This window comes from Eschrichtius robustus, chromosome 20 (assembly GCF_028021215.1).
Source record: "Eschrichtius robustus isolate mEscRob2 chromosome 20, mEscRob2.pri, whole genome shotgun sequence".
NCBI classification, from domain to species: Eukaryota; Metazoa; Chordata; class Mammalia; order Artiodactyla; family Eschrichtiidae; genus Eschrichtius; species Eschrichtius robustus.
Window position 1 is genome coordinate 38,284,275 of NC_090843.1, and position 21,507 is coordinate 38,305,781.

Sequence of the window (21,507 nt, forward strand, 5' to 3'; positions counted from 1 at the left end):
TCTATCACAGAGTGCGTGTGAACATTAAATGAGACGATGTAGCCATGCATTTAGCACAGCGCCTAGCACATAGTAGGTACTCAATAAATGCTTGTTCCCTTCCCTCTTTTACTTAAATTAAGGCTATACTTGGGATATTTTACAGAATTAATGCAGAGCAAAAATCCACATGTGGCTTATGATTCTAGCAGTGCTATTTCAAGGTTCAAGAGAGACTAGTTTCTATTACACTTTCTTCTCAGGCCCTGGCAGGGAGGCCCTGAATAACGAAGCAGGCACCTACAACTCTTTGATTCAGATATCTAGACAGCAAAGCCAAGTCAGCAAAGGCAACCACAAGCACTGGATCGGGCCAAGAAGATAATGAAGTGCTCCTGCCTCTGGGCTCTGCAACAGTGCATCCTGAAGAGCCAGGACAAGTACTTTTGAGGCTTGCTTTTGAGTGTGTACCAGAGCTCCCTCGTGATTCAATGCTGTAGTTTTATGTTAAGCCCTGGGAACTGTCAGCTTATAGGCAAAGGTAGCAGACTGCAAACTATAAGCAACATTGTAAAGGGTGCAGTGGAAATAAACCTCAGGACTGGGAGTCAGAGATCCTGGGATGATCAGATTCTGCTGGAATCACTGAGTCTCAGTTTCCCCAGGAGAAAATTATGGGGTTTGGATCAGATGTTCCCTAAGGATCCTTCCAGCTCTAAAAGTCTGATTTTACATGTGAGGAAACTAGGAATCATCATATGAATCCCAAATCCTGCTCTTAAATAAAGCATATCTTTTCAATATTAGATTGTTTGAATAACGAGATTTTTTTGAACAGTCTATCTATAAAACCAAAAGTTACCTTGTTTTTAATTTTATTTATTTATTTTTTGACTGTGTTGGGTCTTCGTTGCTGCACGCAGGCTTTTCTCTAGTTGCGGCGAGCGGGGGCTACTCTTCATTGTGGTGCGCAGGCTTCTCATTGAGGTGGCTTCTCTTGTTGTGAAGCACGGGCTCTAGGCGCGCAGGCTTCAGTAGTTGTGGCATGCAGACTCAATAGTTGTGGCTTGCGGGCTCTAGAGCGCAGGCTCAGTAGTTGTGGTGCACGGGCTTAGTTGCTCTGCGACATGTGGGATCTTCCCGGACCAGGGCTCGAACCTGTGTCCCCTGCATTGGCAGGCAGGATTCTTAACCACTGTGCCACTAGGGAAGCCCCCAAAAGTTATCTTCTAATATTACATTAAATCACTCTTAAGTCTGTTCTGAGTCCTCCTTTTTGAGAAGAAACTTTGCCCTTTTGGGTTGTGCAGAATCCATTTCATAAGCAACTAGATGGTGTGCTGCTACCTTTGTATTGCCCAAATTAACCCTTCATTCAAAGGATGAATGCTTTTATGTCCTTCTCATTGGGAGGCTAAGGATCACAATATTGTTTGGAAAGTGCTTGACAGCTAACTGTAGCAACATATGTGAATTTTGTTTGAGTAGATGCACGGGACCTAATTCTGAAAGCTGAACTTTGCAAAACAGTAAACCCTAGCTGTAATATACCTGTAGTACAGCTGTAGTGATTTGTAATTTTCAAATCATTCTCACATGCATCATCTCATTCACCTATCACAACAGCCCGCCAGTCGGGCATTACCATTCTCATTTTAGTGATGAAGAAACTGAGGCTACACAAGGCTAAGTGGCAGGGCTTGGACTCAAAGCCCATCTGGTGACTGCAAGTCCAGAGTACTGGTCATCACCCTGCAGCTGCCATGCTCTTCCTTAGTGTGCTGACACACTGGAAAACAGGTGTCAGGATTTTACATTGTAAGTCCTGAGGAAGCAATGTGGTTTTGTTCGGTTTCTGAGCAAAGGCCTGCTTTCTTAAGACACAGATAGGGGTGCTCAAATTCTGTCCAATCCATAGGAAATTTCCTGAGTGTCGGGACAGCATTAGACTCTACCAGGCAGGAAAATGTCCACTCTTTGCCTCACCTGACCAAAGCATGCCAGCGTGAGAGGCTAACCCGAGCCAACTATTGTGAGTGACCTGTTGAAACAGCGTACCATCCACTGTACCTTAAGTGGCTCTTTTTCCATGATACGATGTGAAATACTGTGGAAACAATGAAGAGGGCACAGAGGCCCATTCCATAAATCCATGCTGTTATCTTTTCCCAGCAGTCATCAGACAGCCGGTGGAGGAGGGCACTGCCCACAATGGCTGGAACAATGAGGAACTGAGAGAAAGGGAAAGAAAAGTAAACATTCAGCAAAACACTGAATTGAGAACTTTATTAAAAATACATAGGTTTACCAGGGGCAATTTTAGGAAGATCATTTTAAAACAAACATTTGCCTTTCCTGGATAATCATAACGAGAGCCAGATGAAGTTGTCCGTTTACGGCACTGAAAACAAGTACTGCTGTTTAGGGCCTAGGACCTGTGTCCACCAATGGGTACACAGTCAAGCAGTAAGAATGAAACATTACTCAATTGTTGCAAAACAAATGTCCTCTATCCTAATTTCGTTAATTAAGAACACATTTCATCGTATTCTCTAATGTGATTTAGGGTAGGCACTTAAAATATTCAAATGGCAAGCATGTACCCAGATTTCCCAGGGAGGTCTTGTCTTTAAATATTCTTTCCTGTTTCCCCCATGTGCTACTGAAATCCCAATATTCCAGCAAAGGGTAACTAAATGAATCAAGTCAGTAACTATTATGTACATAGCACACTCAAATAAATCATTTGTTCAAATCATATGTCCTGATTTCTAGTTTGGATATCTACATTCCACCAATTTGCGAGCTACTGCAGAGTGAAAGGGTTATTTCATTTTTAATAGCACCTTTCACGTAGGCAAGAGTAATCAACTCCTACTTATTCAAATAATTTTAAGAGACTAGAATCTTAGAGAGAACTTTGCTTTCTGCACCACATTTTACACTACATATGGACACAAATTTCAATGTCTAGTCATATCAGTGTGACTAGTAAACATTTTATAATAACAGAAATCATCAGAAGAAATAAACTACTTTATTAGATAGCGGAATAAACATACCTGGCAAAGAATGCAAACTTTAGCAATCTTATCTTTTTTGTCTCCAACACCTTCTATTTCCCTCTTGAAACAGAATATTAAATCCCCCAGATGAGATCAGCACTGAATTTCAAATGCTGAAGTATTCAATGGCCCAGAACAGAGAGAAAATTAAGGACAACAAAGATTTTCAAAAAACAATTTAATTAATTTTGAGATTATGTCCTTTCTACTTTTTTCATGTTAAAGTATCTTCTCTTTAATGAAATGATGACATTAGATGGAAGTTTCTTGTTTTGTCAGTTTTAGAAATTTTACTGCTCTCTGAAATCCAAAAATCAGGGATACAGTTTAGTAAGTTTAATAAGATGACATTTTCTGTTCTAAAAAATTAATGTGGATGTTTTGTCAGTTTTTCCTTAACTTTGGTTTCTACAAGTGTTCCTTGTGACAATCCAGAAGAGATAAACTAAGGGATTATTCAGGTCTATCTCAAGCAAATATTATTCGTAAAGGTGAGCTGTGCATCTCAACAGCCAAACCATTATATTTAAATGCTCAACATTATGCTAAGTAATAAGCATTTCATTGGTTGTTTTTTTAAAAAAAATTATTATTTATTTATTTATTTTGGCTGCGCTGGGTCTTCACTGCAGCGCGAAGGCTTTAGTTGTGGTATATGGGATCTTAGTTCCCCGACCAGGGATTGAACCTGGGTCCCCTGCGTTGGAAGTGTGGAGTCTTAACCACTGGACCACCACGGAAGTCCCTCATTGGTTGCTTTTATTGGTCAGTATTATGAACACTATCAGAGCACTATTTTTGTAACTTTTATCAGTGTTCTGCAGTTGGTAAAGGCATATCCATAAAATGGTGGATGTACATTGGAACAATAAGTGAAGGAACAGGCCATATAAACTGTTATTCAAACTTCTATATTCTTTATATCCTAATGCTGACCTAGATTTAAATACACACACCCCTACATTTTCTTAGGGGCCTGTGGACAATTAACTTCAGAAGTAGCTTTAATCTCTGTTAAATTCATCAGACATTTAGTTAAGAATAAAAGATGGAAAGAAACCAAATGCCCATCAACAGATGAATGGATATATATATTACACACACACACACACACACACACACACACACACACACACACACACACTGGACTATTACTCAGCCTAAAAAAGCATGAAATATTGACAATTTGCAGCAACGTGGATAGACCTAGAGATTATCATACTAAGTGAAGTAAGTCAGAGAAAGACAAATATATGGTATCACTTCTACGTGAAATTTAAAAAATAATATAAATGAATCTATATACAAAACAGAAACAGACACAGATATAGAAACTTAAGGTTCCCAAAGGGGAAAGGGAGTGGGGGATAAATTAGCAGTATGGGATTAACAAATACACACTACTACATATAAAATAGATAAGCAGCAAGGACTCACTGTATAGCACAGGGAACTATATTCAATATCTTGTAATAACCTATAATGGAAAACAATTTGAAAAATATGTGTGTGTGTGTGTGTGTGTGTGTGTATATAACTGAATCACTTTGCTGTACACCTGAAACTGACATAATATTGTAAATATTATATTTATACTTCAATTAAAAAAAAAAAGAATAAAAGATGGATATCCAGGCAGGTATAGCTGACAATCAAATTAGGCTGTGCATTCTTAAAAACCAAGTTTGGACTCTAAACATTTTGACCCTCTGGTGTTGTGAAGCTCACTTCACAAAGCATTCACTAATGCAAAGACAGGGGTCAGCTCAAGTCTAGAGAATTCCACTAAATCCTTCCTGCCCCGAGAATCCAAACCATGGGTCCAGGGAGACTGTCCACTAGTGAGGTTACTCCAAATTTCATTATTGAAGCCCTTTTATGGAATCCAGGGCAGGCATGTCAGGTACAAACTTTTTTCTAAAGAAAAAAAAATTTAGTAAGATTTCAGTATATTAATTATTTAAATAAAAATCTTTTGAGCATCTAAAGAAAAAGGATAGTGATGAGAATAACGTTTCAATATTACCAAGTAATATTTGAATTCCACTATTACAATACATAAAACTGATATTTTATAAAGTTTGATTTCTGCTAAGTAATGACTAAACAGCATTGTTCTATTAGATTACAAAGAAATCCACCAAAAACTAGCTTATTTCAGGTTTATTTGGCATCATGACTCCTTTATAGAAATACTGACTATTCTTTGAAGAAGGGTTCAAGAAATGAAAAGGCACAACTTGAATTCAAGCAAGTTTTATTCTAATAACATATGCATATAACCTACACATTGTACTAACAACTGTCTAAAATAATTAAATTAGCCTGTTCTAACACTTCACTAAAGGAATAAATTGTCCTCCTTCTCTATTTCTTGTCTTCAGACTATACACCAGCCACCATTTTTCCCTCGAAAGTCTCACTAAATACAGCTTTCAAAGGGAATAATGAAATCATAGATAAAAGGAAATTTATAATGACACAAGAAAATGCCAATAAAATGAAATTAATAGGAAAACTATGAAAATACACACATATTTACAAACACCACAGACAAAAAGAAGAAATGCACCCAAGTGTTAACAATTTATTTCTACGTAGTTCTGTTTTTCTCATATATTCTTCAGTATTTTCTATGTTTCTTATAATGAATATGTTTTGTTTTTATAAGGAAGAAAAAAATTAGGAATTTAGGGATTAAATCAGCCTTTTCTTCTACTATCAAAAAAATTAAGAATTTAGGGATTAAATCAAACTTTTCTTCTACAATATGGACTAACATCTGCTCTGAGAAGCAATGACCACAGTGGTGATGGAGAGGATGTGGCTACCTGTTTTAGGGGATCACTCAGGGAAAAAAAACCACCTTTTTTAACAAATGGTGAATTCTTCTTGCCAATAAACACAGCTGACTGTCTTGAAAAGGTGATTCATTTCATTCCAGGGGTGACAGTCTTCATAGTTTTCTTTGGTTTTCTTTTATAACTAAGGTACTTACTATTATTATTCTTTCAAAGACGATCTTGTCTGAGAAAGCAAGTCCAGGATAGACAGAGCTGACTGTAGTCAGAGCACTCAAAGTGTCTGACATGCTCACAGTTTCTGGTGACATGACCTAGCACTGACACTTTGGAAGGTAAGGTCACAGAGATGGGTAAACCTGACTAACGGGGCTGAGGTTAACAGAGATGATTGCCCCTTCCTCCCACCAAAGCCCTTTGGGAAGGACGGAAAAGGCAGAAAACTCATACTCACTGCATGTGTGTAACAGTTAGCAGCATGTTCATAACAAGTTGGTTTGTAGCGGCCATTGGCTGGGGCCCGGTGGTTCATGAACCTGTAGAGACAAAGACATCACGTGAGAAAAGCTCAGAGCGCGTAGAGAACAATGGTGAAGCTTGTCAGTGGTTGTCTAGTCTATTCTAACTGAAGAGGTGACTGCTGGAAATACCTAGTTGCGGGAACAAAACCAAAGCCACTAAACAGTTGTAAACTGAGCCAACAGCCATAATCCTAAAGCGAATGCCCTAGTTTATCAGATTAAGTATTCTTTCAGTTCATTTAAAAGAAAAACTTTCTACCAACCAAAAACAAACAAAAACCATATCCACCCCCTTCAACTGGTATCCCCACAGTAAAAAAATTAAAAATAAAAAAATGGTACAACCAAATCTTATATCTTAACAGAAAAAAAAAAAACAAGGTCATTTTTCTAAACTTAACAAATACCAGAAACCACCATTTAATGCAAATTCAGTGTATTTGAAAGGTTTCTATTTTTTCTCTCAAAATGTATAAAGCTTATACATGTAGATCTTTAAAGCCTCCATCCCATGATTAGCAGGCCTGTTGAACTAGTTTCCCTATATTGCATTACTTGTTCTGGCACCAGACAGCTTAAATAAATGATACCTGGCTGCCTCCTGGCACCTGAAACAAGAGGTACGTTTTCACCTGCATTCTTTCTGAATTAAAAGAGTTTCCTTCAAAATCTAAATATGTGACTAGCACCTGATACACTGTCTATAAAATTCATACATACACACATGTGTATGTATCTAAATATCAAAATCGGTTACACATATAGACATATGCCCATATTCCATATCCCCTTTGGGCTAATTTTGTGGCAACCGGCAAAGCAGTGAAAAGCACAAATACCATCGGACATGAAGAGATAAACAGCCTTCTTCTATTTCAGTGTGTGGGTGAGGATCCCCCCAGCCCCAATTCATACCCATGCCATGTTTCATGAGGGATTCTGGTTTAGTCTGTGTGTTCTTTAGAAGGAGGGAGATGTAAATTCAGGAAGATAAAAAGGCAGCTGCCTGAAAGAAGCAGATGCAGAGAAATAACAGAGGTAAGAGAGCCATGATGGCATTCAGGTCTCAGCATTCCTGTGCTTGGGGCATGCAAGATGTCAACAGCCTTTGCACAATAAAGTAGCTTTTTGCTTGAGCTAGTTTAAGGGGGTAGGGGGAGGAGATTTTGCTATTTGTCACTAGTCACACCTTATTAATTAACATGATGAAAAAATGGTACCAGGCTAAACCAAACGGCACAGCCAGGTTGCCAAAAACTGACTAAAACACATGGTCAAGCGATTCCAAACAGTGCCCATTTTAAGAACAAAAGACTAGCCAATACTTTCTCCCTGAATTAAGAAGGGCCTGTTATCCCTAGAGCAAATATATAAAGTGGCAGTCCCTGCTAACCCAACATAGAGAGTTCAAGTGGCAGATCCACTAGGAAATGGATTTGGGACCTTGAAGATACCTTACTTGGACCACCAATGGGTAGCTATCTAACTAGCGTGCAAAATATACACATATGGAATGGAATTCACCAGATGGCTTGGAAACTGTTTAAGAGAAATGTGCAGTTAACAGCTTCAGAACTATTCCAAGCTATTCTCACACATAGATAAATAAATCTTTTCTCCCCTGACAATCCTTTAAATAATTTTACTAAATTTCCTAAGGAACAAGAGTGTTGCTATATAGCAGTTATTAGTAAAAAGGAAAATAATTACACTCTTGGGAAGGATGCTTTAAAAGTGTCCCTAGCATTCAAGGATCTACCAAATCATTAGCCTGAGACATAACGACAGGGCTGTAAGTAGCATAGCCTATTAGGAATTGCAAAGGGTAAAGAGCAAGGCTCCAGGATGGTTGAAGGTAGATTAAACTGCGAGCACTCTGTGCAGGGCACAGTAAGTAGGGTCTGACTACCCACCACCAGGCTGCAGACTAAAATAGCAATTTATATCTCTGGCAGCCCAATCTAAAAATAGTCAGGCTATTACACAGTGACAGGGATAGACTTCCAAATTTTCTCCTAAAAGCAGAGAAGCTCAGTGGCCATGTTTGTGACAACTTAGTCCCTGCCCACCTGGAATCACTCAGGTTAAAAATAAACTCAGAAGTTGCAGAGAAAAATATCCCACCCATGTGACTTAAGGTAGTTTCTCCTTAAGGGCAGGGCCAAGATTCCGGCAATACGGAAAGGGAAGAGCAAGTATTCCAGGCACAGATCACTGTCTGGGGCCCCATGGGACAGCACATGGTTCTGCCGGGAAATTTACAATGCATTTTTCCATTTCTCTCTGATCTGCCAGGGTACAATCAAGCCTCCAACAAGGTCTCCTGCAGAAATCACTATGAAGAAATTAGTCGCCCAAGACCTAAATGGAAAAGCAGATGTAAAATGCAAATAAACTCCCACACACTAAACTCCCACACAATGAGCCTATTCTCTTCCCCCCAAAAAGAATGAGGAAGGTTATCAAGAGTTATGGGAAATAGCACCCACTTATGGAAGACACCTCTACTTAAAGCAAAGCCACCCTAATGGTTATCCAGTGCTAGAAGAGAGCATCCAGCCAGCTGCAGAGGGTTTGAGGGAAGGTGATTAAAGTTTTTAGTTGACGAGGGTTTGTTCATTCATCCCCTCACTTTCTCTTTCAACACTCTCTCCGCTTCCCCTGGCCCAGTGTCCTCCTGCTCTCCCCATGATAGAATTTCAAAACTATGAAGAGAGGGACCTGGGGACACTCCTTAGCACACTTTAAATTTAGCTCAAAGCAGTGGCCTTCCGAAGGTAAATCTGCAACCCACCAGCAGATCTCAGAGGCCTAAGATCAAATCTCAGAAGCTGTCCTTGATTCCTCTGTGTCCCCCATATTCCACATGCAAGCGCCATCAATGCTACCTTCAAAATATATTCCAAATCAGTTCCCCTCTCTACAGTTCCAAAGATCCTACCTTAAATCAAGACATCAACACCTCTGGTCTGTAAACATACAAAGTCTCTGGTCTCCCTGCCTGCCCACACATGGACTCTCTTCTTTACTCAGCAGCCACAAGTCTATCAGCACCAGATCACATCAAACACTAACCACAGCTTAAAATCTGTCTGGCTTCCCAAAGTGCTTGGGATAACACTGCATCCTCCGCAGGCCACAAGCCCTCACCACTTCTCCAGCCTGGTGCTACCTTCCTCTCACTCTCCGCCTCCAACCAACCGCATCCTTTCTGCTCCTCAAACCACCCAGGTCTTATCTGCCTCAGGGTGTCTGTGTTTGCTGTTTACTTCTAACTAGAACATTCTTCTCCAGAATGCCCAGCTCTCCTCTCACCGGTCAAGCTCAGCTCAAATGTAACCTCCTTGGAGAGGTTTCCCTGACCATCCTACCTAAAGTATCACTTCAGCCCTCCTCACTCCACCAGAGCCCTTAACACAATTAGTAAGAATTGGACTTTTTGAACTTGTTTATTTTTTATTTCATCTTCTCCCACTGTAATGTGAATTCCATGAAGGCCATCTTGTCCACCATTTCATTTCCAGTTCCAAACACAAGGCCCAGCTTATTGCTGGAGTTTAATAAATAAGTGCTGTATGAATGAATAGAAAGACACATTCTGCCTGCTGCTGAAGTATTTTATCCTACCCGAGAAAGATCCACTCGTCAATTAGTTTCACTGGGGATTCTGTATGCAACAAAGAAAAACAGGCAGTCTTAGAGCAAAGAGAATCCTCAATCTCATGAAAATAAAATTCTCAAAGGCCAATACCATGGACATTCTAAGGGCTCCTTCAACATCACTTGATGGGGCAACATAAGCTGACCCTGTGCACAACCTTACTAATTAGCTTCCTTATATGAATAAGCATGATGTTTAGGAAAAGTGTCTGCTGCCAGAGGTAGTGATAGTGGTGGGATACATTTAACTTAAATAAGGGAAATGGCATACATAAGGAAACTACCCCATGCCTATGATTCAGTGCTCTGAGAACACGCCAAAAAACCAACAAACAAACAAAGGCCCAGCTCCTAGAGAAATGGAAATAAAAACAAAAATAAACAAATGGGACCTAATGAAACTTAAAAGCTTTTGCACAGCAAAGGAAACCATAAACAAGATGAAAAGACAACCCTCAGAATGGGAGAAAATATTTGCAAATGAAGCAACTGACAAAGGATTAATCTCCAAAATTTACAAGCAGCTCATGCAGCTCAATAACAAAAAAACAAACAACCCAATCCAAAAATGGGCAGAAGACCTAAAGAGACATTTCTCCAAAGAAGATATACAGATTGCCAACAAACACATGAAAGAATGCTCAACATCATTAATCATTAGAGAAATGCAAATCAAAACTACAATGAGATATCATCTCACACGGGTCAGAATGGCCATCATCAAAAAATCTAGAAACAATAAATGCTGGAGAGGGTGTGGAGAAAAGGGAACACTCTTGCACTGTTGGTGGGAATGTAAATTGATACAGCCACTATGGAGAACAGTATGGAGGTTCCTTAAAAAACTACAAATAGAACTACCATACGACCCAGCAATCCCACTACTGGGCATATACCCTGAGAAAACCATAATTCAAAAAGAGTCATGTACCACAATATTCATTGCAGCACTATTTACAATAGCCAGGACATGGAAGCAACCTAAGTGTCCATCAACAGATGAATGGATAAAGAAGATGTGGCACATATATACAATGGAATATTACTCAGCCATAAAAAGAAATGAAATGGAGTTATTTGTAGTGAGGTGGATGGAGTTAGAGTCTGTCATACAGAGTGAAGTAAGTCAGAAAGAGAAAAACAAATACCGTATGCTAACACATATATATGGAATCTAAGGGAAAAAAAAAAAGTCATGAAGAACCTCGTGGCAAGACGGGAATAAAGACACAGACCTACTAGAGAATGGACTTGAGGATATGGGGAGGGGGAAGAGTAAGCTGTGACAAAGTGAGAGAGTGGCATGGACATATATACACTACCAAACGTAAAATAGATAGCTAGTGGGAAGCAACCGCATAGCACAGGGAAATCAGCTCTGTGCTTTGTGACCACCTAGGGGGTGGGATAGGGAGGGTGGGAGGGAGGGAGATGCAAGAGGGAAGAGATATGGGAACATATGTATATGTATAACTGATTCACTTTGTTATAAAGCAGAAACTAACACACCATTGTAAAGCAATTATACTCCAATAAAGATGTTAAAAAAAAATTGAAAAAAAAAAAAGGCAATAGGCAGTCCTGGAAGACTTCTAATGCTTTAGAATTATATGCTTTGCCACATATTCAATTTGAAGCTAACCAGTGGTCATGAGGCTGGGGCTAAGGAAAGGAGCATCCTTTTCCTTGGATTTTTGGTTGCCAGACTGGAGAAACGAGCATGCACCAATAAGATACCAATAAGATACATTAGAAGCTCTGGGTCCTAGGCCTCTGCGCTGTCATACAGATGTTGTGATGTGGGCGGGGAAACAGAGGTGAATGGCTGCATGGGTGGTAGAGAGGGACATGCAATTGAACCCTTCAGTGTGCCCCTTCCTTGCTGTGTGATGATGGCAAGCTCTCTTTTATTCTCTAACCCTATTTGTTCTTCTATTAAATGGGTATAAAATTTGCCTTCTAGGGTTACAGTTGAGGATGAGCACCAGTAAGCACTTAATAAATGTTAGCAGGTATTCTAATCAGTCAGAGATGCTGTGAAAGGGAGAGAATGACTCTGTGTGGAGGGGGGTTAGGTGGGGGGGGGGGTGGAATCAAGTGTGGAAGGGATAAAGCACAAAAGATAAAAGATGTCCCACTGGGATTTTTCACATCCTAAGCTTTTTGAGAAGCCATGCCTGCATAAAGCCCTCCACTTATTACACTGGGCTAGGCATCCTTACAGCCCTCCTCCACAGATATGTCAGAACTCTGGAAGTTGATCCAAAGCCACAGTGACCACCAAGTTTCCATTATGAACAAACCAGCAAGGTGTTCAGGTTTTCTTATAATTTAGACATAGCCACAAACTATGGCCTAATGAAATGTTTTTACTGCAGTCAAATGCTCTTCAATGGAGTCCTGGTAAATCTATCAGAAGGAACACATGGGTTCAAAGACGGTGTGTTCCTCTTTCTAGTTCCTCTGTCATTTACCTACTTGTATGGCTCCTGAATGCTCTAAAGATGTATAATAAACACAGCTTTTAAGAGATGTATAACAGTACTCTCAACATGTTAATGTATGGACCACAAAAACCATGATTTTTTTTGTTATATTACTTTTTATTTGCAGGCTTTATTTCTAAGTTCAAATTGACTCTTAGAAATATCTTTCCACTCTAGCCTATAACACAGAAAAACAAGAAATTATGGGATCATTCACTGTTCAAAGAAAATTGGGGTAGGTCTAGATGTCATCAAGAAAATAACTGTTAAATATCCATTGATATGGTGCAGCCGCTGAGAAAATTACAATGTCTATGCTGCACTAAAAGAAAACGCCTGTATTTTTTCATTTTTAAATGAATGAAGTAGAACGCAATATCACCTTACAACTGTGAAAATAAGGACTGGATAGATTAGTGTCGAGCAAAAAGAAAAGTTCAGGGCTTCCCTGGTGGCACAGTGGTTAAGAATCCACTTGCCAATGCAGGGGACACGGGTTCTAGCCCTGGTCCAGGAAGATCCCACATGCCACAGAGGAACAAAGCCCATGTGCCACAACTACTGAGCCTGTGCTCTAGAGCCCGTGAGCCACAACTACTGAGCCCACGTGCCACAACTACTGAAGCCTGCGTGCCTAGAGCCCATGCTCCACAACAAGAGAAGCCACCACAACGAGAAGCCCATGCACCACAATGAAGAGTAGCCCCCACTCGCTGCAACTAGAGAAAGCCCGTGCGCATCAACGAAGACCCTACGCAGCCAAAAATAAATAAATAAATAAATTTATTAAAAAAATAAATAAATAAAAGTTCCACCAGCTGAGATTACGGTAGGGTCCTAAATAAGGTTTGTTTTTCATTTCTCTTAACACTTTTAATGTTTGTGCGACAAACAATAAAACAGGTTCCTTTTCTTTTTCTTCTTTCTAGAGAAGAACTGAAAGGATAGAAAAGAAATACAACTCTTAATCTAACAAAAACCAGTAATTTCACAGAATATTGCCACTGTTCTCTGAAAACAGGAAGAGCAGAGATGTGCAGAGAAGTAAAACCAAATCAAACAAACCACATGCACAGGGCTTTGCCAACCATTACTGAACCTGTGTTACATCCTCCCTTAAAGCCCTTCCAGTCCTCGTGGCTGACTTCATGTTCTCAAGCCAGAACATCATGGTTTCTTTTTGCCTTTAGAAGTACTGATATGATATCCCACGAGGGGAATACTGCCAGGCATTCAACACCCTGAGTGATGAGCAATATTCGCAAGTTAATCCAAGTCTTCAAACTGATCACCCTTCTGATGGCACAATCCACCACAACTCTCTCTGCACATTTCCCTCCTTACCCTGTGGGACTGGAGGAGGAATAAGATCAGAATGGGAGAGGGGGCGTCAAGGGATTAGGAAGTTGGAAAGAAAAAAAAAAAAGTGCACTTTAAAATCTTGAAATAAAAAGCAGTGCCTAAAAACTCAACAATAACCTCCTTGGAAGACTTCATGCATTCTTTGTCTTTTTTCAAATTCCCCCTGTCACTGCACACTAAGCTAGCCTGCTCAGGGTGAGGGTCTGGGAATGGGGATGGCTGCCTGATTCAGACAAAGGGATGGAGAGTTACCACAACACAGGAGAGGTGAACTTTCACCCACTTAAACGAAGGAGATTAGAAAAAAAAGCCCAGAGCTTCCTCTCGGAACTATGGCCAGCCTCCATCCATTGCTAAATGGCAGAGACCCGGGGTCGGGATTAAGGCCACGGTACCTTCCCAGGCTGGCGTTACCATCGGCTCTCCAGCGAAAGGGCAGCCGGCCAGCCTTCCGGTGGTGCCTCCTCGGTTCCTCCTCCTCGTTTCCTAACACCGGCGCCTCAACAGCAGGTCTCACCACCCGGACGCTAACTTGCCCCTTCGCGGCGCCCCAAATAGCACTCCCTGGGACTCTAAGCCTGAGTACCCTCAGGGCCCGGACCTGGCCAGGCAAGACTAAACCAGCAGAGCCTGCCTCAGTTTCCCCGTTGCTACGGCCGTTCAAAGACAAAGCACCTAAAACGGCCAGCACCCCCGCTTTACCACAACTCTCGCTGCAGGGCGCAGCAAAGAATGGGCCCCGGTTCCGCGCGCACCGGGAGCCCTCCAAGCTCCCGGTAAGGGATGGAGGGCAAAGCCGGGGTCGGAAGACTCGGGGGCGGCGCCTGCGGCTGGGGTTCGGGTCCTCAGAGCAAGCAAGAGCCCCTCCTGGATGGGGTGAAGCCGGGTGAGCAATGGGATACCACGGGAGGAGGGCAGGCTCGTGGTCCGAGGTCTGGGAATCCGACGTCCGCAGATCGCGAGGGGGGACCCGGGTCAGGCACGAGATCCTGGTCTTTGGAGGAAGGGGATCACCCAGGGATAGCAGGGAGGCGAATTCCCCGGGAGCCGGTCCCCGGCCGAGGCGCGGGATCCACAGGGGATGGACCCAGGTGAGGAGCCGGGACCCACGCGGGAAGAGACGGGATCCGGGACCCGGTCTCGGCACGGGCGGTGGGGCGGGGGCGCCATCCCTCTCACCGCTGGAATCGATTCTGGAACCGCATTGATCCTCTGCTCCTCCTCGTGGGCCAGGAGCTCGGTCTCGTCAGCGCCGGCGGCCGGGCGCGCGGCCCTCATGGGCTTGGGCTGCTCCGGAGGCCGCCGCGTGCCCGGCGGACCACTCAGCCAGGCAGGGTCGGAGTGGGCCAGGCCGAGGGTCGGGACAGGGCCGGAGCCAGACCAGGCGGCTGGGGGCGGGAGGGAAGCCGCTTAAACGGCCCCAGCGCCTCCCGCCTCCAGCCTCCCGGCTCCTCCACCCACGGTAGCCCGCGCCCCGCCCCGGCGCGGAGCCCGGCTCCGCCCCCGTCCGCCCCGCCCGTCTGCGTGATCCCTCGGCCGTCGGCGCGCCACCACGCCGGGCGGCCAATCAGCGCCCAGAGTGGAGCAGCGGTAACTCTGCCATTCATCCCGCAGCGCCGGGGCGGAGGGGAGGGGCCTCGTGGCGGAGGAGCGGAGCACGGGGAGGGGCGGAGAGCTAGAAGGGCGGCTCACTTGTAGAAGGGGTGGAGTTGGAGCGAGAAAATAGAAGAGCCGGAGGACAGAGGAAGAAAAATTGTAAAGGAGGAGGTGAGACACGAAACTTGAAAGAAATTGTAATGAAAATAGCAGCAAACAAGGACCTCTGTCTGCGTTCTAGTCCTGGCTCTGTGTCATTTATTCCTTCCTCATCATTTCTCCATCCCTCCGTTCATTTATTCCTTCGTCATTTTCAAGGTCAGCTACACCTAGGCTGTTGTGCGAGGTTCTGGGGTAGATTTTAAAAAAAACCTTTCCTTGTCTGTCATATGACAAGCACTGTCTAACTCAGATTCTATGAGAAACTCAAAGGAGGAAGTCCTCCTCAGGGATGCTTGTGTTATCCTTTTATTTATTTATTTAATCCAAGCAGCTTCCAAATAAACCAAAAAGTAGATTTGAATCAGGGTCCTGTGGGAAAAACCTAAACTCAGCGGGCTTGCTGTATAAGAGGTCCAAAGGATAGTGAATGAATCGCTGGTTTTTTTTGGGGGGGAGGGGTAGGGTTCTTGGGATGAACTAAGCTATGTACAACTTTTAATCATCTTCAAAGTCGTAAATGATAATGTTTGTTTTTATTTTTTATTTTTGTTTTTTTAATTTTAATTTTTTTTGGCGGTGTCACGTCACGTGGCATGCGGGATCCTGGTTCCCCGACCAGGGATCTAAACCTGTGCCCCCTGCAGTGCAAGCACAGAGTCCTAACCACTAGATGGCCAGGGAAGTCCCAAATGGCTGATTTCTTTCTTTAAATAATTAATTAATTAATTAATTAATTAATTTTTTGCTCTGTTGGGTCTTCGTTGCTGTGCGCGGGCTTTCTCTAGTTGCGGTGAGCGGGGGCTGCTATTTGTTGTGGTGCATGGGCTTCTCATTGTCGTGGCTTCTCATTGCAGAGCGCGGGCTCTAGGCGTGCAGGCTTCAGTAGTTGTGGCACGTGGGCTCATTAGTTGTGGCTTGTGGGCTCTAGAGCTCAGGCTTAGTAGTTGTGGTGCGCGGGCTTAGTTGGTCCGCGGCATGTGGGATCTTCCTGGGCCAGGGCTCCAACCCATGTCCCTTGCATTGGCAGGTAGATTCTTAACCACTGTGCCACCAAGGAAGCCCTATGGCTGATTTCTTGATCCTTTCCCTTATGACCCCTGGAATGTAGATGTAGCCCCCTCCAGGTAGCCTATCCACACCGTCCCACACACCCTAAACTTCAGACTCTCAAGGGGACATTAAGCCAGCCTGTTAGGAGTGTTTACTTTGCATGCAGTGAGAGCTTTGGAAAGCGGGGAATTCTTTCACCCATAATCCTAGTTTCCTTTCCTTTAACACCTGCCAAGTTGGTGAGCTCTAGAAGGGTGCTTTCCATGGTTATTTCGTTAATTTCCCCAAGAACTCCAGGAGATAAACATTATCTTACTCATTTCACAGATAAGGAGGCTAAGAGGTTTAGAAACTTGCCAAAAGCAAAACTAGGATTTGTACCTAGCTTTGTCTAACATTAAAGACTCAGATCCCTTCAGTGTGCCAGACTGCCTCTCCCTAAGTTTCAAAGTAGTATATTTCTTTAAATTTTTTTTCTAAAAGTCAGAAAAATGAACATGGATTGAAGGTTTACTGAACTGCTCTGTCCAGCCCCTGGGCTCAGTGAATTGGTGGGAGAGGGAAAGGTCACAAAGGAAATAACTAATAAAAATAGGTAAAACATAATGATATGAAATAACATAGGAAGGATTAAGAAAACAATGAACCAGCAGATGTCAGGTCACATCCTAGCAATGACTTAGGAACATGCAGAAGACAGTAAGGAGCTAGCAAATTGTGGTGAGGCTAATTAGGTAATGGGATGCAGGAGAGAAGGAAGTCTGGGGATGGATTTTGAAAGAGATGATGGGCATGACGACACACAGCCTTTCATACAGTACAGCAGCTTGGTCAAAGAGGGGATGTCGTCAGTATGGGGAAAATTTGTGAATGGCCACCTAGGTTTAGAAACATCAGTGTGAATGGCATTTACCCAAGGGGAAAAAAAATGAGTGAGATAAAAATTAGATCAAATCAGAATAAAATACCTTGACCTACAGTGGTGTCTTCCATAGAAATATTGAAGGAATATAATATGCAGGAGTATTAACTGAAAGTGGCTTGTTTAAACAATATGATCACAAATTTAAATCAACCTCATTGTTGGTGGCTCTCCCCCAGAAGTGAAAGCAATTCTCAAAAGATAAAAATAAAAACCATGAAACAGCTTAAGATTATTTACATAAACACTGCTACATTTTTTTCTTTTTTTTTTTGGTGAGGTGTCCATTTGAATCTTTCTGAGGAGAAGTCCTGAGTATGTTTGCAGAAAAAAGGCACTAGAATCGACTTAGAGATTAGCGTTTTGGAGTGGAAGAAAATGGAAAGTTTTTCACATTAGTAGGATGTGACATTTTTGTTTAGCTCAAAAATATACGAGTTCTTCTTTCTGCAGAACTGCAGAAAACTATTTGCATAGCCTCTGCCTAGAAGAAAGGATTTGTGAAGGAGCAGATGCCAGCTGCAGAGGAATCTCTTGGGAGAACACCTGCCCTGCTTGTTGACGGACACAGAGTTCCTGGACTGGATGCTGACCATACTAGGAAGCACCTGGAACCTAGTCCTTCGGCTGCCATCATCCAATCAGAAAGTAGCAGCTCTGCTCCAGACTGTGACTCCAGATGCCCAGGAAGGTTGCCTGAACCTCTGATTGCAAGTCTTGTTCTGTGACTGGCTTTCAATATGTCTCTTTACGAATATGACAATGTAAAGCAATTATTAAAATGTAAATGCTCCCATCCTTTCCCCTTTCCTGAAAAGAGGAATGCTATCTTAGTCTTAGTCCTTAGTGTTTTGCCCACATTCCCTAATTGTCTATGCCCTCATCCCAAAATGCATATGTTGAAATACTAATGCTCAATGTGACGGTATTGGGGGGGGGGATGCTGAGAGGTGATTAGGTCAACCACCACCCTCATGAATGAGTTTAATGCCCTCATAAAAGAGGCATGAGAGAGCTCGCTGGCCTCTTTCACCATGTGAGGACACAAGAAGTCAGTCTGCAACCCAGAAGAGGGCCTTCATCAGAACCTGATCATGCTGGCACTCTGAACTTGGACTTACAGCCTCCAGAACTGTGAAAAATAAATTTCTGTGGTTGATAAGCCACCCAGCCTTTTTTTTTTTGTTTTTCAATAGTGGCTCAAGTAGACTAAGACACCTGACCTTCGAGGAGTACCTGTCTCTTTCATGCCCAGTTCCTAGACTTTCATGATGAAAACAATTGGAGAAACCAATGGGAAGAGAGATCCAGAGAGAAAAAAGAGGCCTTGGCAGATAGGCTGTTTTGGTTTACATGATGAAGATGAGTGAGAGAAAAACATTCCATAATCTGGGGCATATTGACCTTTTTTGACCCTTGTGCCTTCAATTAACTAAAGCTTGGACTCTGTTGACTTAAGCTCCAATTCTATTCTGAATTCCCCTCTGCTTAAGCCATGAATATGAATGTATATGCATGTACCCTTAGCTTAAAACTTCCCCAATTTTGCTGTTTGGGGAGACATTCCTTTGGGAGAGATCCCTGGTGTTTTCCTTACTTGCTGCAAGTAATAAATCCTTCCTTCTCCTGCTCTTTGGCTTGGTTGTGTCTTTTGGCTTGACACCAACCAAGAGGTGAACCCAGTTTTCCAGTAACAAATTTTGGCCCAGATGGGATATCTCGCCTAACCCCCTTGGATTCCTCCAGCTCCCAATAGGCTATGCAGTGGGCTGTGGCAGCTCACCCAGGTGAATTTATCTATGTTGCTGGAGGACCTGTGGGGAAGGGCATAGGAGAATCCCTCTTGGCACCTGACTTGTCAAGTCTGTGCACCTCAACTCACTGAACAGGCTCAATGGCCACTCTGGACATCTTGATTTAAGGAGTCCCTTGGGGAGAGGTGAGTGACATTTATCCCACAAATTGGCTTCAGGGCTCTGTCCCCATCTCAAGGGGGGAGAAGGATGCCTGATTGTGAAAGCCTTCAGTGAGACAATCTGTGTCTCTCCTGGTACTGGCCCTTGCTAGGGGGTCCTGGTAATTTGAATTATTTCTAGAGGGGTGCCAGTTTGGTATACCTGAACAACCTGCATATATACTTTTAAACTATTGATTAGAAGAAATTATTACTAACTCTATAGAGAAGAAAACTTTCAGTGGGCTAAGGGTGGCTGAATCTGTGTCTCCATCAGCCCTTATTATAGACCTCTTGGTAGTTGAAGACAAATCCTCAACCAAGATCTGAGGATATGGGGAAACAGATATTTGTTCCCTCAGACAGCCAATTAGTGTGCATTCTGAGTCATCAGAAACTCTGTAGCTATACCCCAATGACAAAAAACAACTTATTTTCTTTTGTAATACTGTCTGGCCACAATACCAACTAGGCAACTAGGAGAAATGGCCAGAGAATGGCTCATTAAATTATAACACCATCTTTCAACTTGAACTGTTTTATAAACGGAAAGGATAAAAACCCCTCCACCTTTTTGGAGAAGATTAGAGAATGACTTAGGCAACACCCCACCCTGGACTCTGAGGATCCAAGAAGTGCAGTAGTAATAAACACCTAGTTCATATCTTAGAGTGTTCCAGATATTTGCTGCAAAGTTCAAAATATTGCAGTGGGACCTAACACCCCCACCTCCCAACTAGTTGAAGTGGCCTTTAGAGTTTTCAGTAACTGAAACATGGTGAAAGAAGAAAATGAAGACAAAAAGTGAACCACCCCAGTATGGATGAATGGCCCCTGCCCCCAATGTGAGACATGCAGGCCTCCAGCAAAACTGGGACCTAGTCAATGCACTTACTGCAAGAAAGGGGACATTGGAGGAGGGAATGCTCTGACTCTCCCCAGAGAGGGAAGGCCTGAGCTCACCACCCTTCCTTTCAGCTCCCAGTAGCCAAAGAAAAGGACTGATGGGGCCTGGGGGCTCCCCAACTGGATCTTCAAAACACCATCCCAATCTCCCCTGAGGAGCCCTGGATTACCTTAGAAGTAAGGGAAGAACCAATTGAATTTTTGTTCTATACCAGAGCCACACTTTCGGTGTTGACAACCCAAAGGTGTTCCCCTCTCCAAGAGGGAATACATCATCAAAGGGGCGTCAGGAAAGAAAGATACTAGGAAATCTCACCCTGGAAATGGCCAAGATGGGGCTCCTCTGACATTCTAAAACTGGTTTTGCTATGCAGTTAATAACAACTGGCTTTCTAAAAGTAACCTGCATTTCTTTCCCTGTGCCTTTGAGATGTAAATGTTCTACCCAGGCTCTCAGGAACTTTTATCTAGACCATTCTTAATTCCTGAGACTGAAAGAAGAAGAAGAAAAAAAAAAGAGGACTTTTTAAACTCAAGCAGGAAAACTGTGAGATCTCTGTGTCTGTGTGGATGTAAGTATGTCTTTGTTCATTACAGATATGAAATGTCTTTACCTCTGGATGGTATTATCAAAATTAATTTGTTTTTTTTGTTTTTTATTTTTTGGCCTCACCGCACGGCATGTGGGATCCTAGTTCCCCTACTAGGGATCAAACCTGTGCCCCCTGCAGTGGAAGCATGGAGTCTTAACCACTAGACCACCAGAGAAGCCCCAAAATTAATTTGTGAATGAGCTCTATTTAGTTGTCCTAAAGCAAATTAAGTGCTTATATAAATTCTCAGAAACATAAAAAGAAACTGACTAGAATGAATTCTGGGTTCATGTGATCTGGAAAATATTTAATATTAAACTGATATCTGGTTTTGAGGCTAGCTTAAACTTGTTGGTTTAATTAATATAGACATGTCTTTAGAGTCATCAACATTAAGTATAATACTTTTATTGTACCTAGGTTTTCTAGAAGTCAAGTAAGATTGTATTA

General features: G+C 42.5%; 1 protein-coding gene across 2 annotated transcripts in view; it reads right to left on the reverse strand.

The window, feature by feature from the left end:
• Positions 1-15,359, reverse strand: part of MMD (monocyte to macrophage differentiation associated) — a 28,517-nt gene extending 13,158 nt beyond the window's left edge. The window contains exons 1-3 of one of the 2 annotated variants that reach the window (XM_068530984.1): positions 15,054-15,359; positions 6,300-6,381; positions 2,050-2,210 (exon numbers count right to left, since the gene is read on the reverse strand). In XM_068530984.1, the coding sequence (XP_068387085.1) occupies positions 2,050-2,210; positions 6,300-6,381; positions 15,054-15,079 (269 nt within the window). In that variant the 5' untranslated portion in view covers positions 15,080-15,359. Of the gene's footprint in view, positions 1-2,037; positions 2,211-6,299; positions 6,382-15,053 lie in introns of both variants that reach the window. The other variant, XM_068530983.1, reaches the window with a different exon arrangement.
• Positions 15,360-21,507: the final 6,148 nt, after the last annotated feature.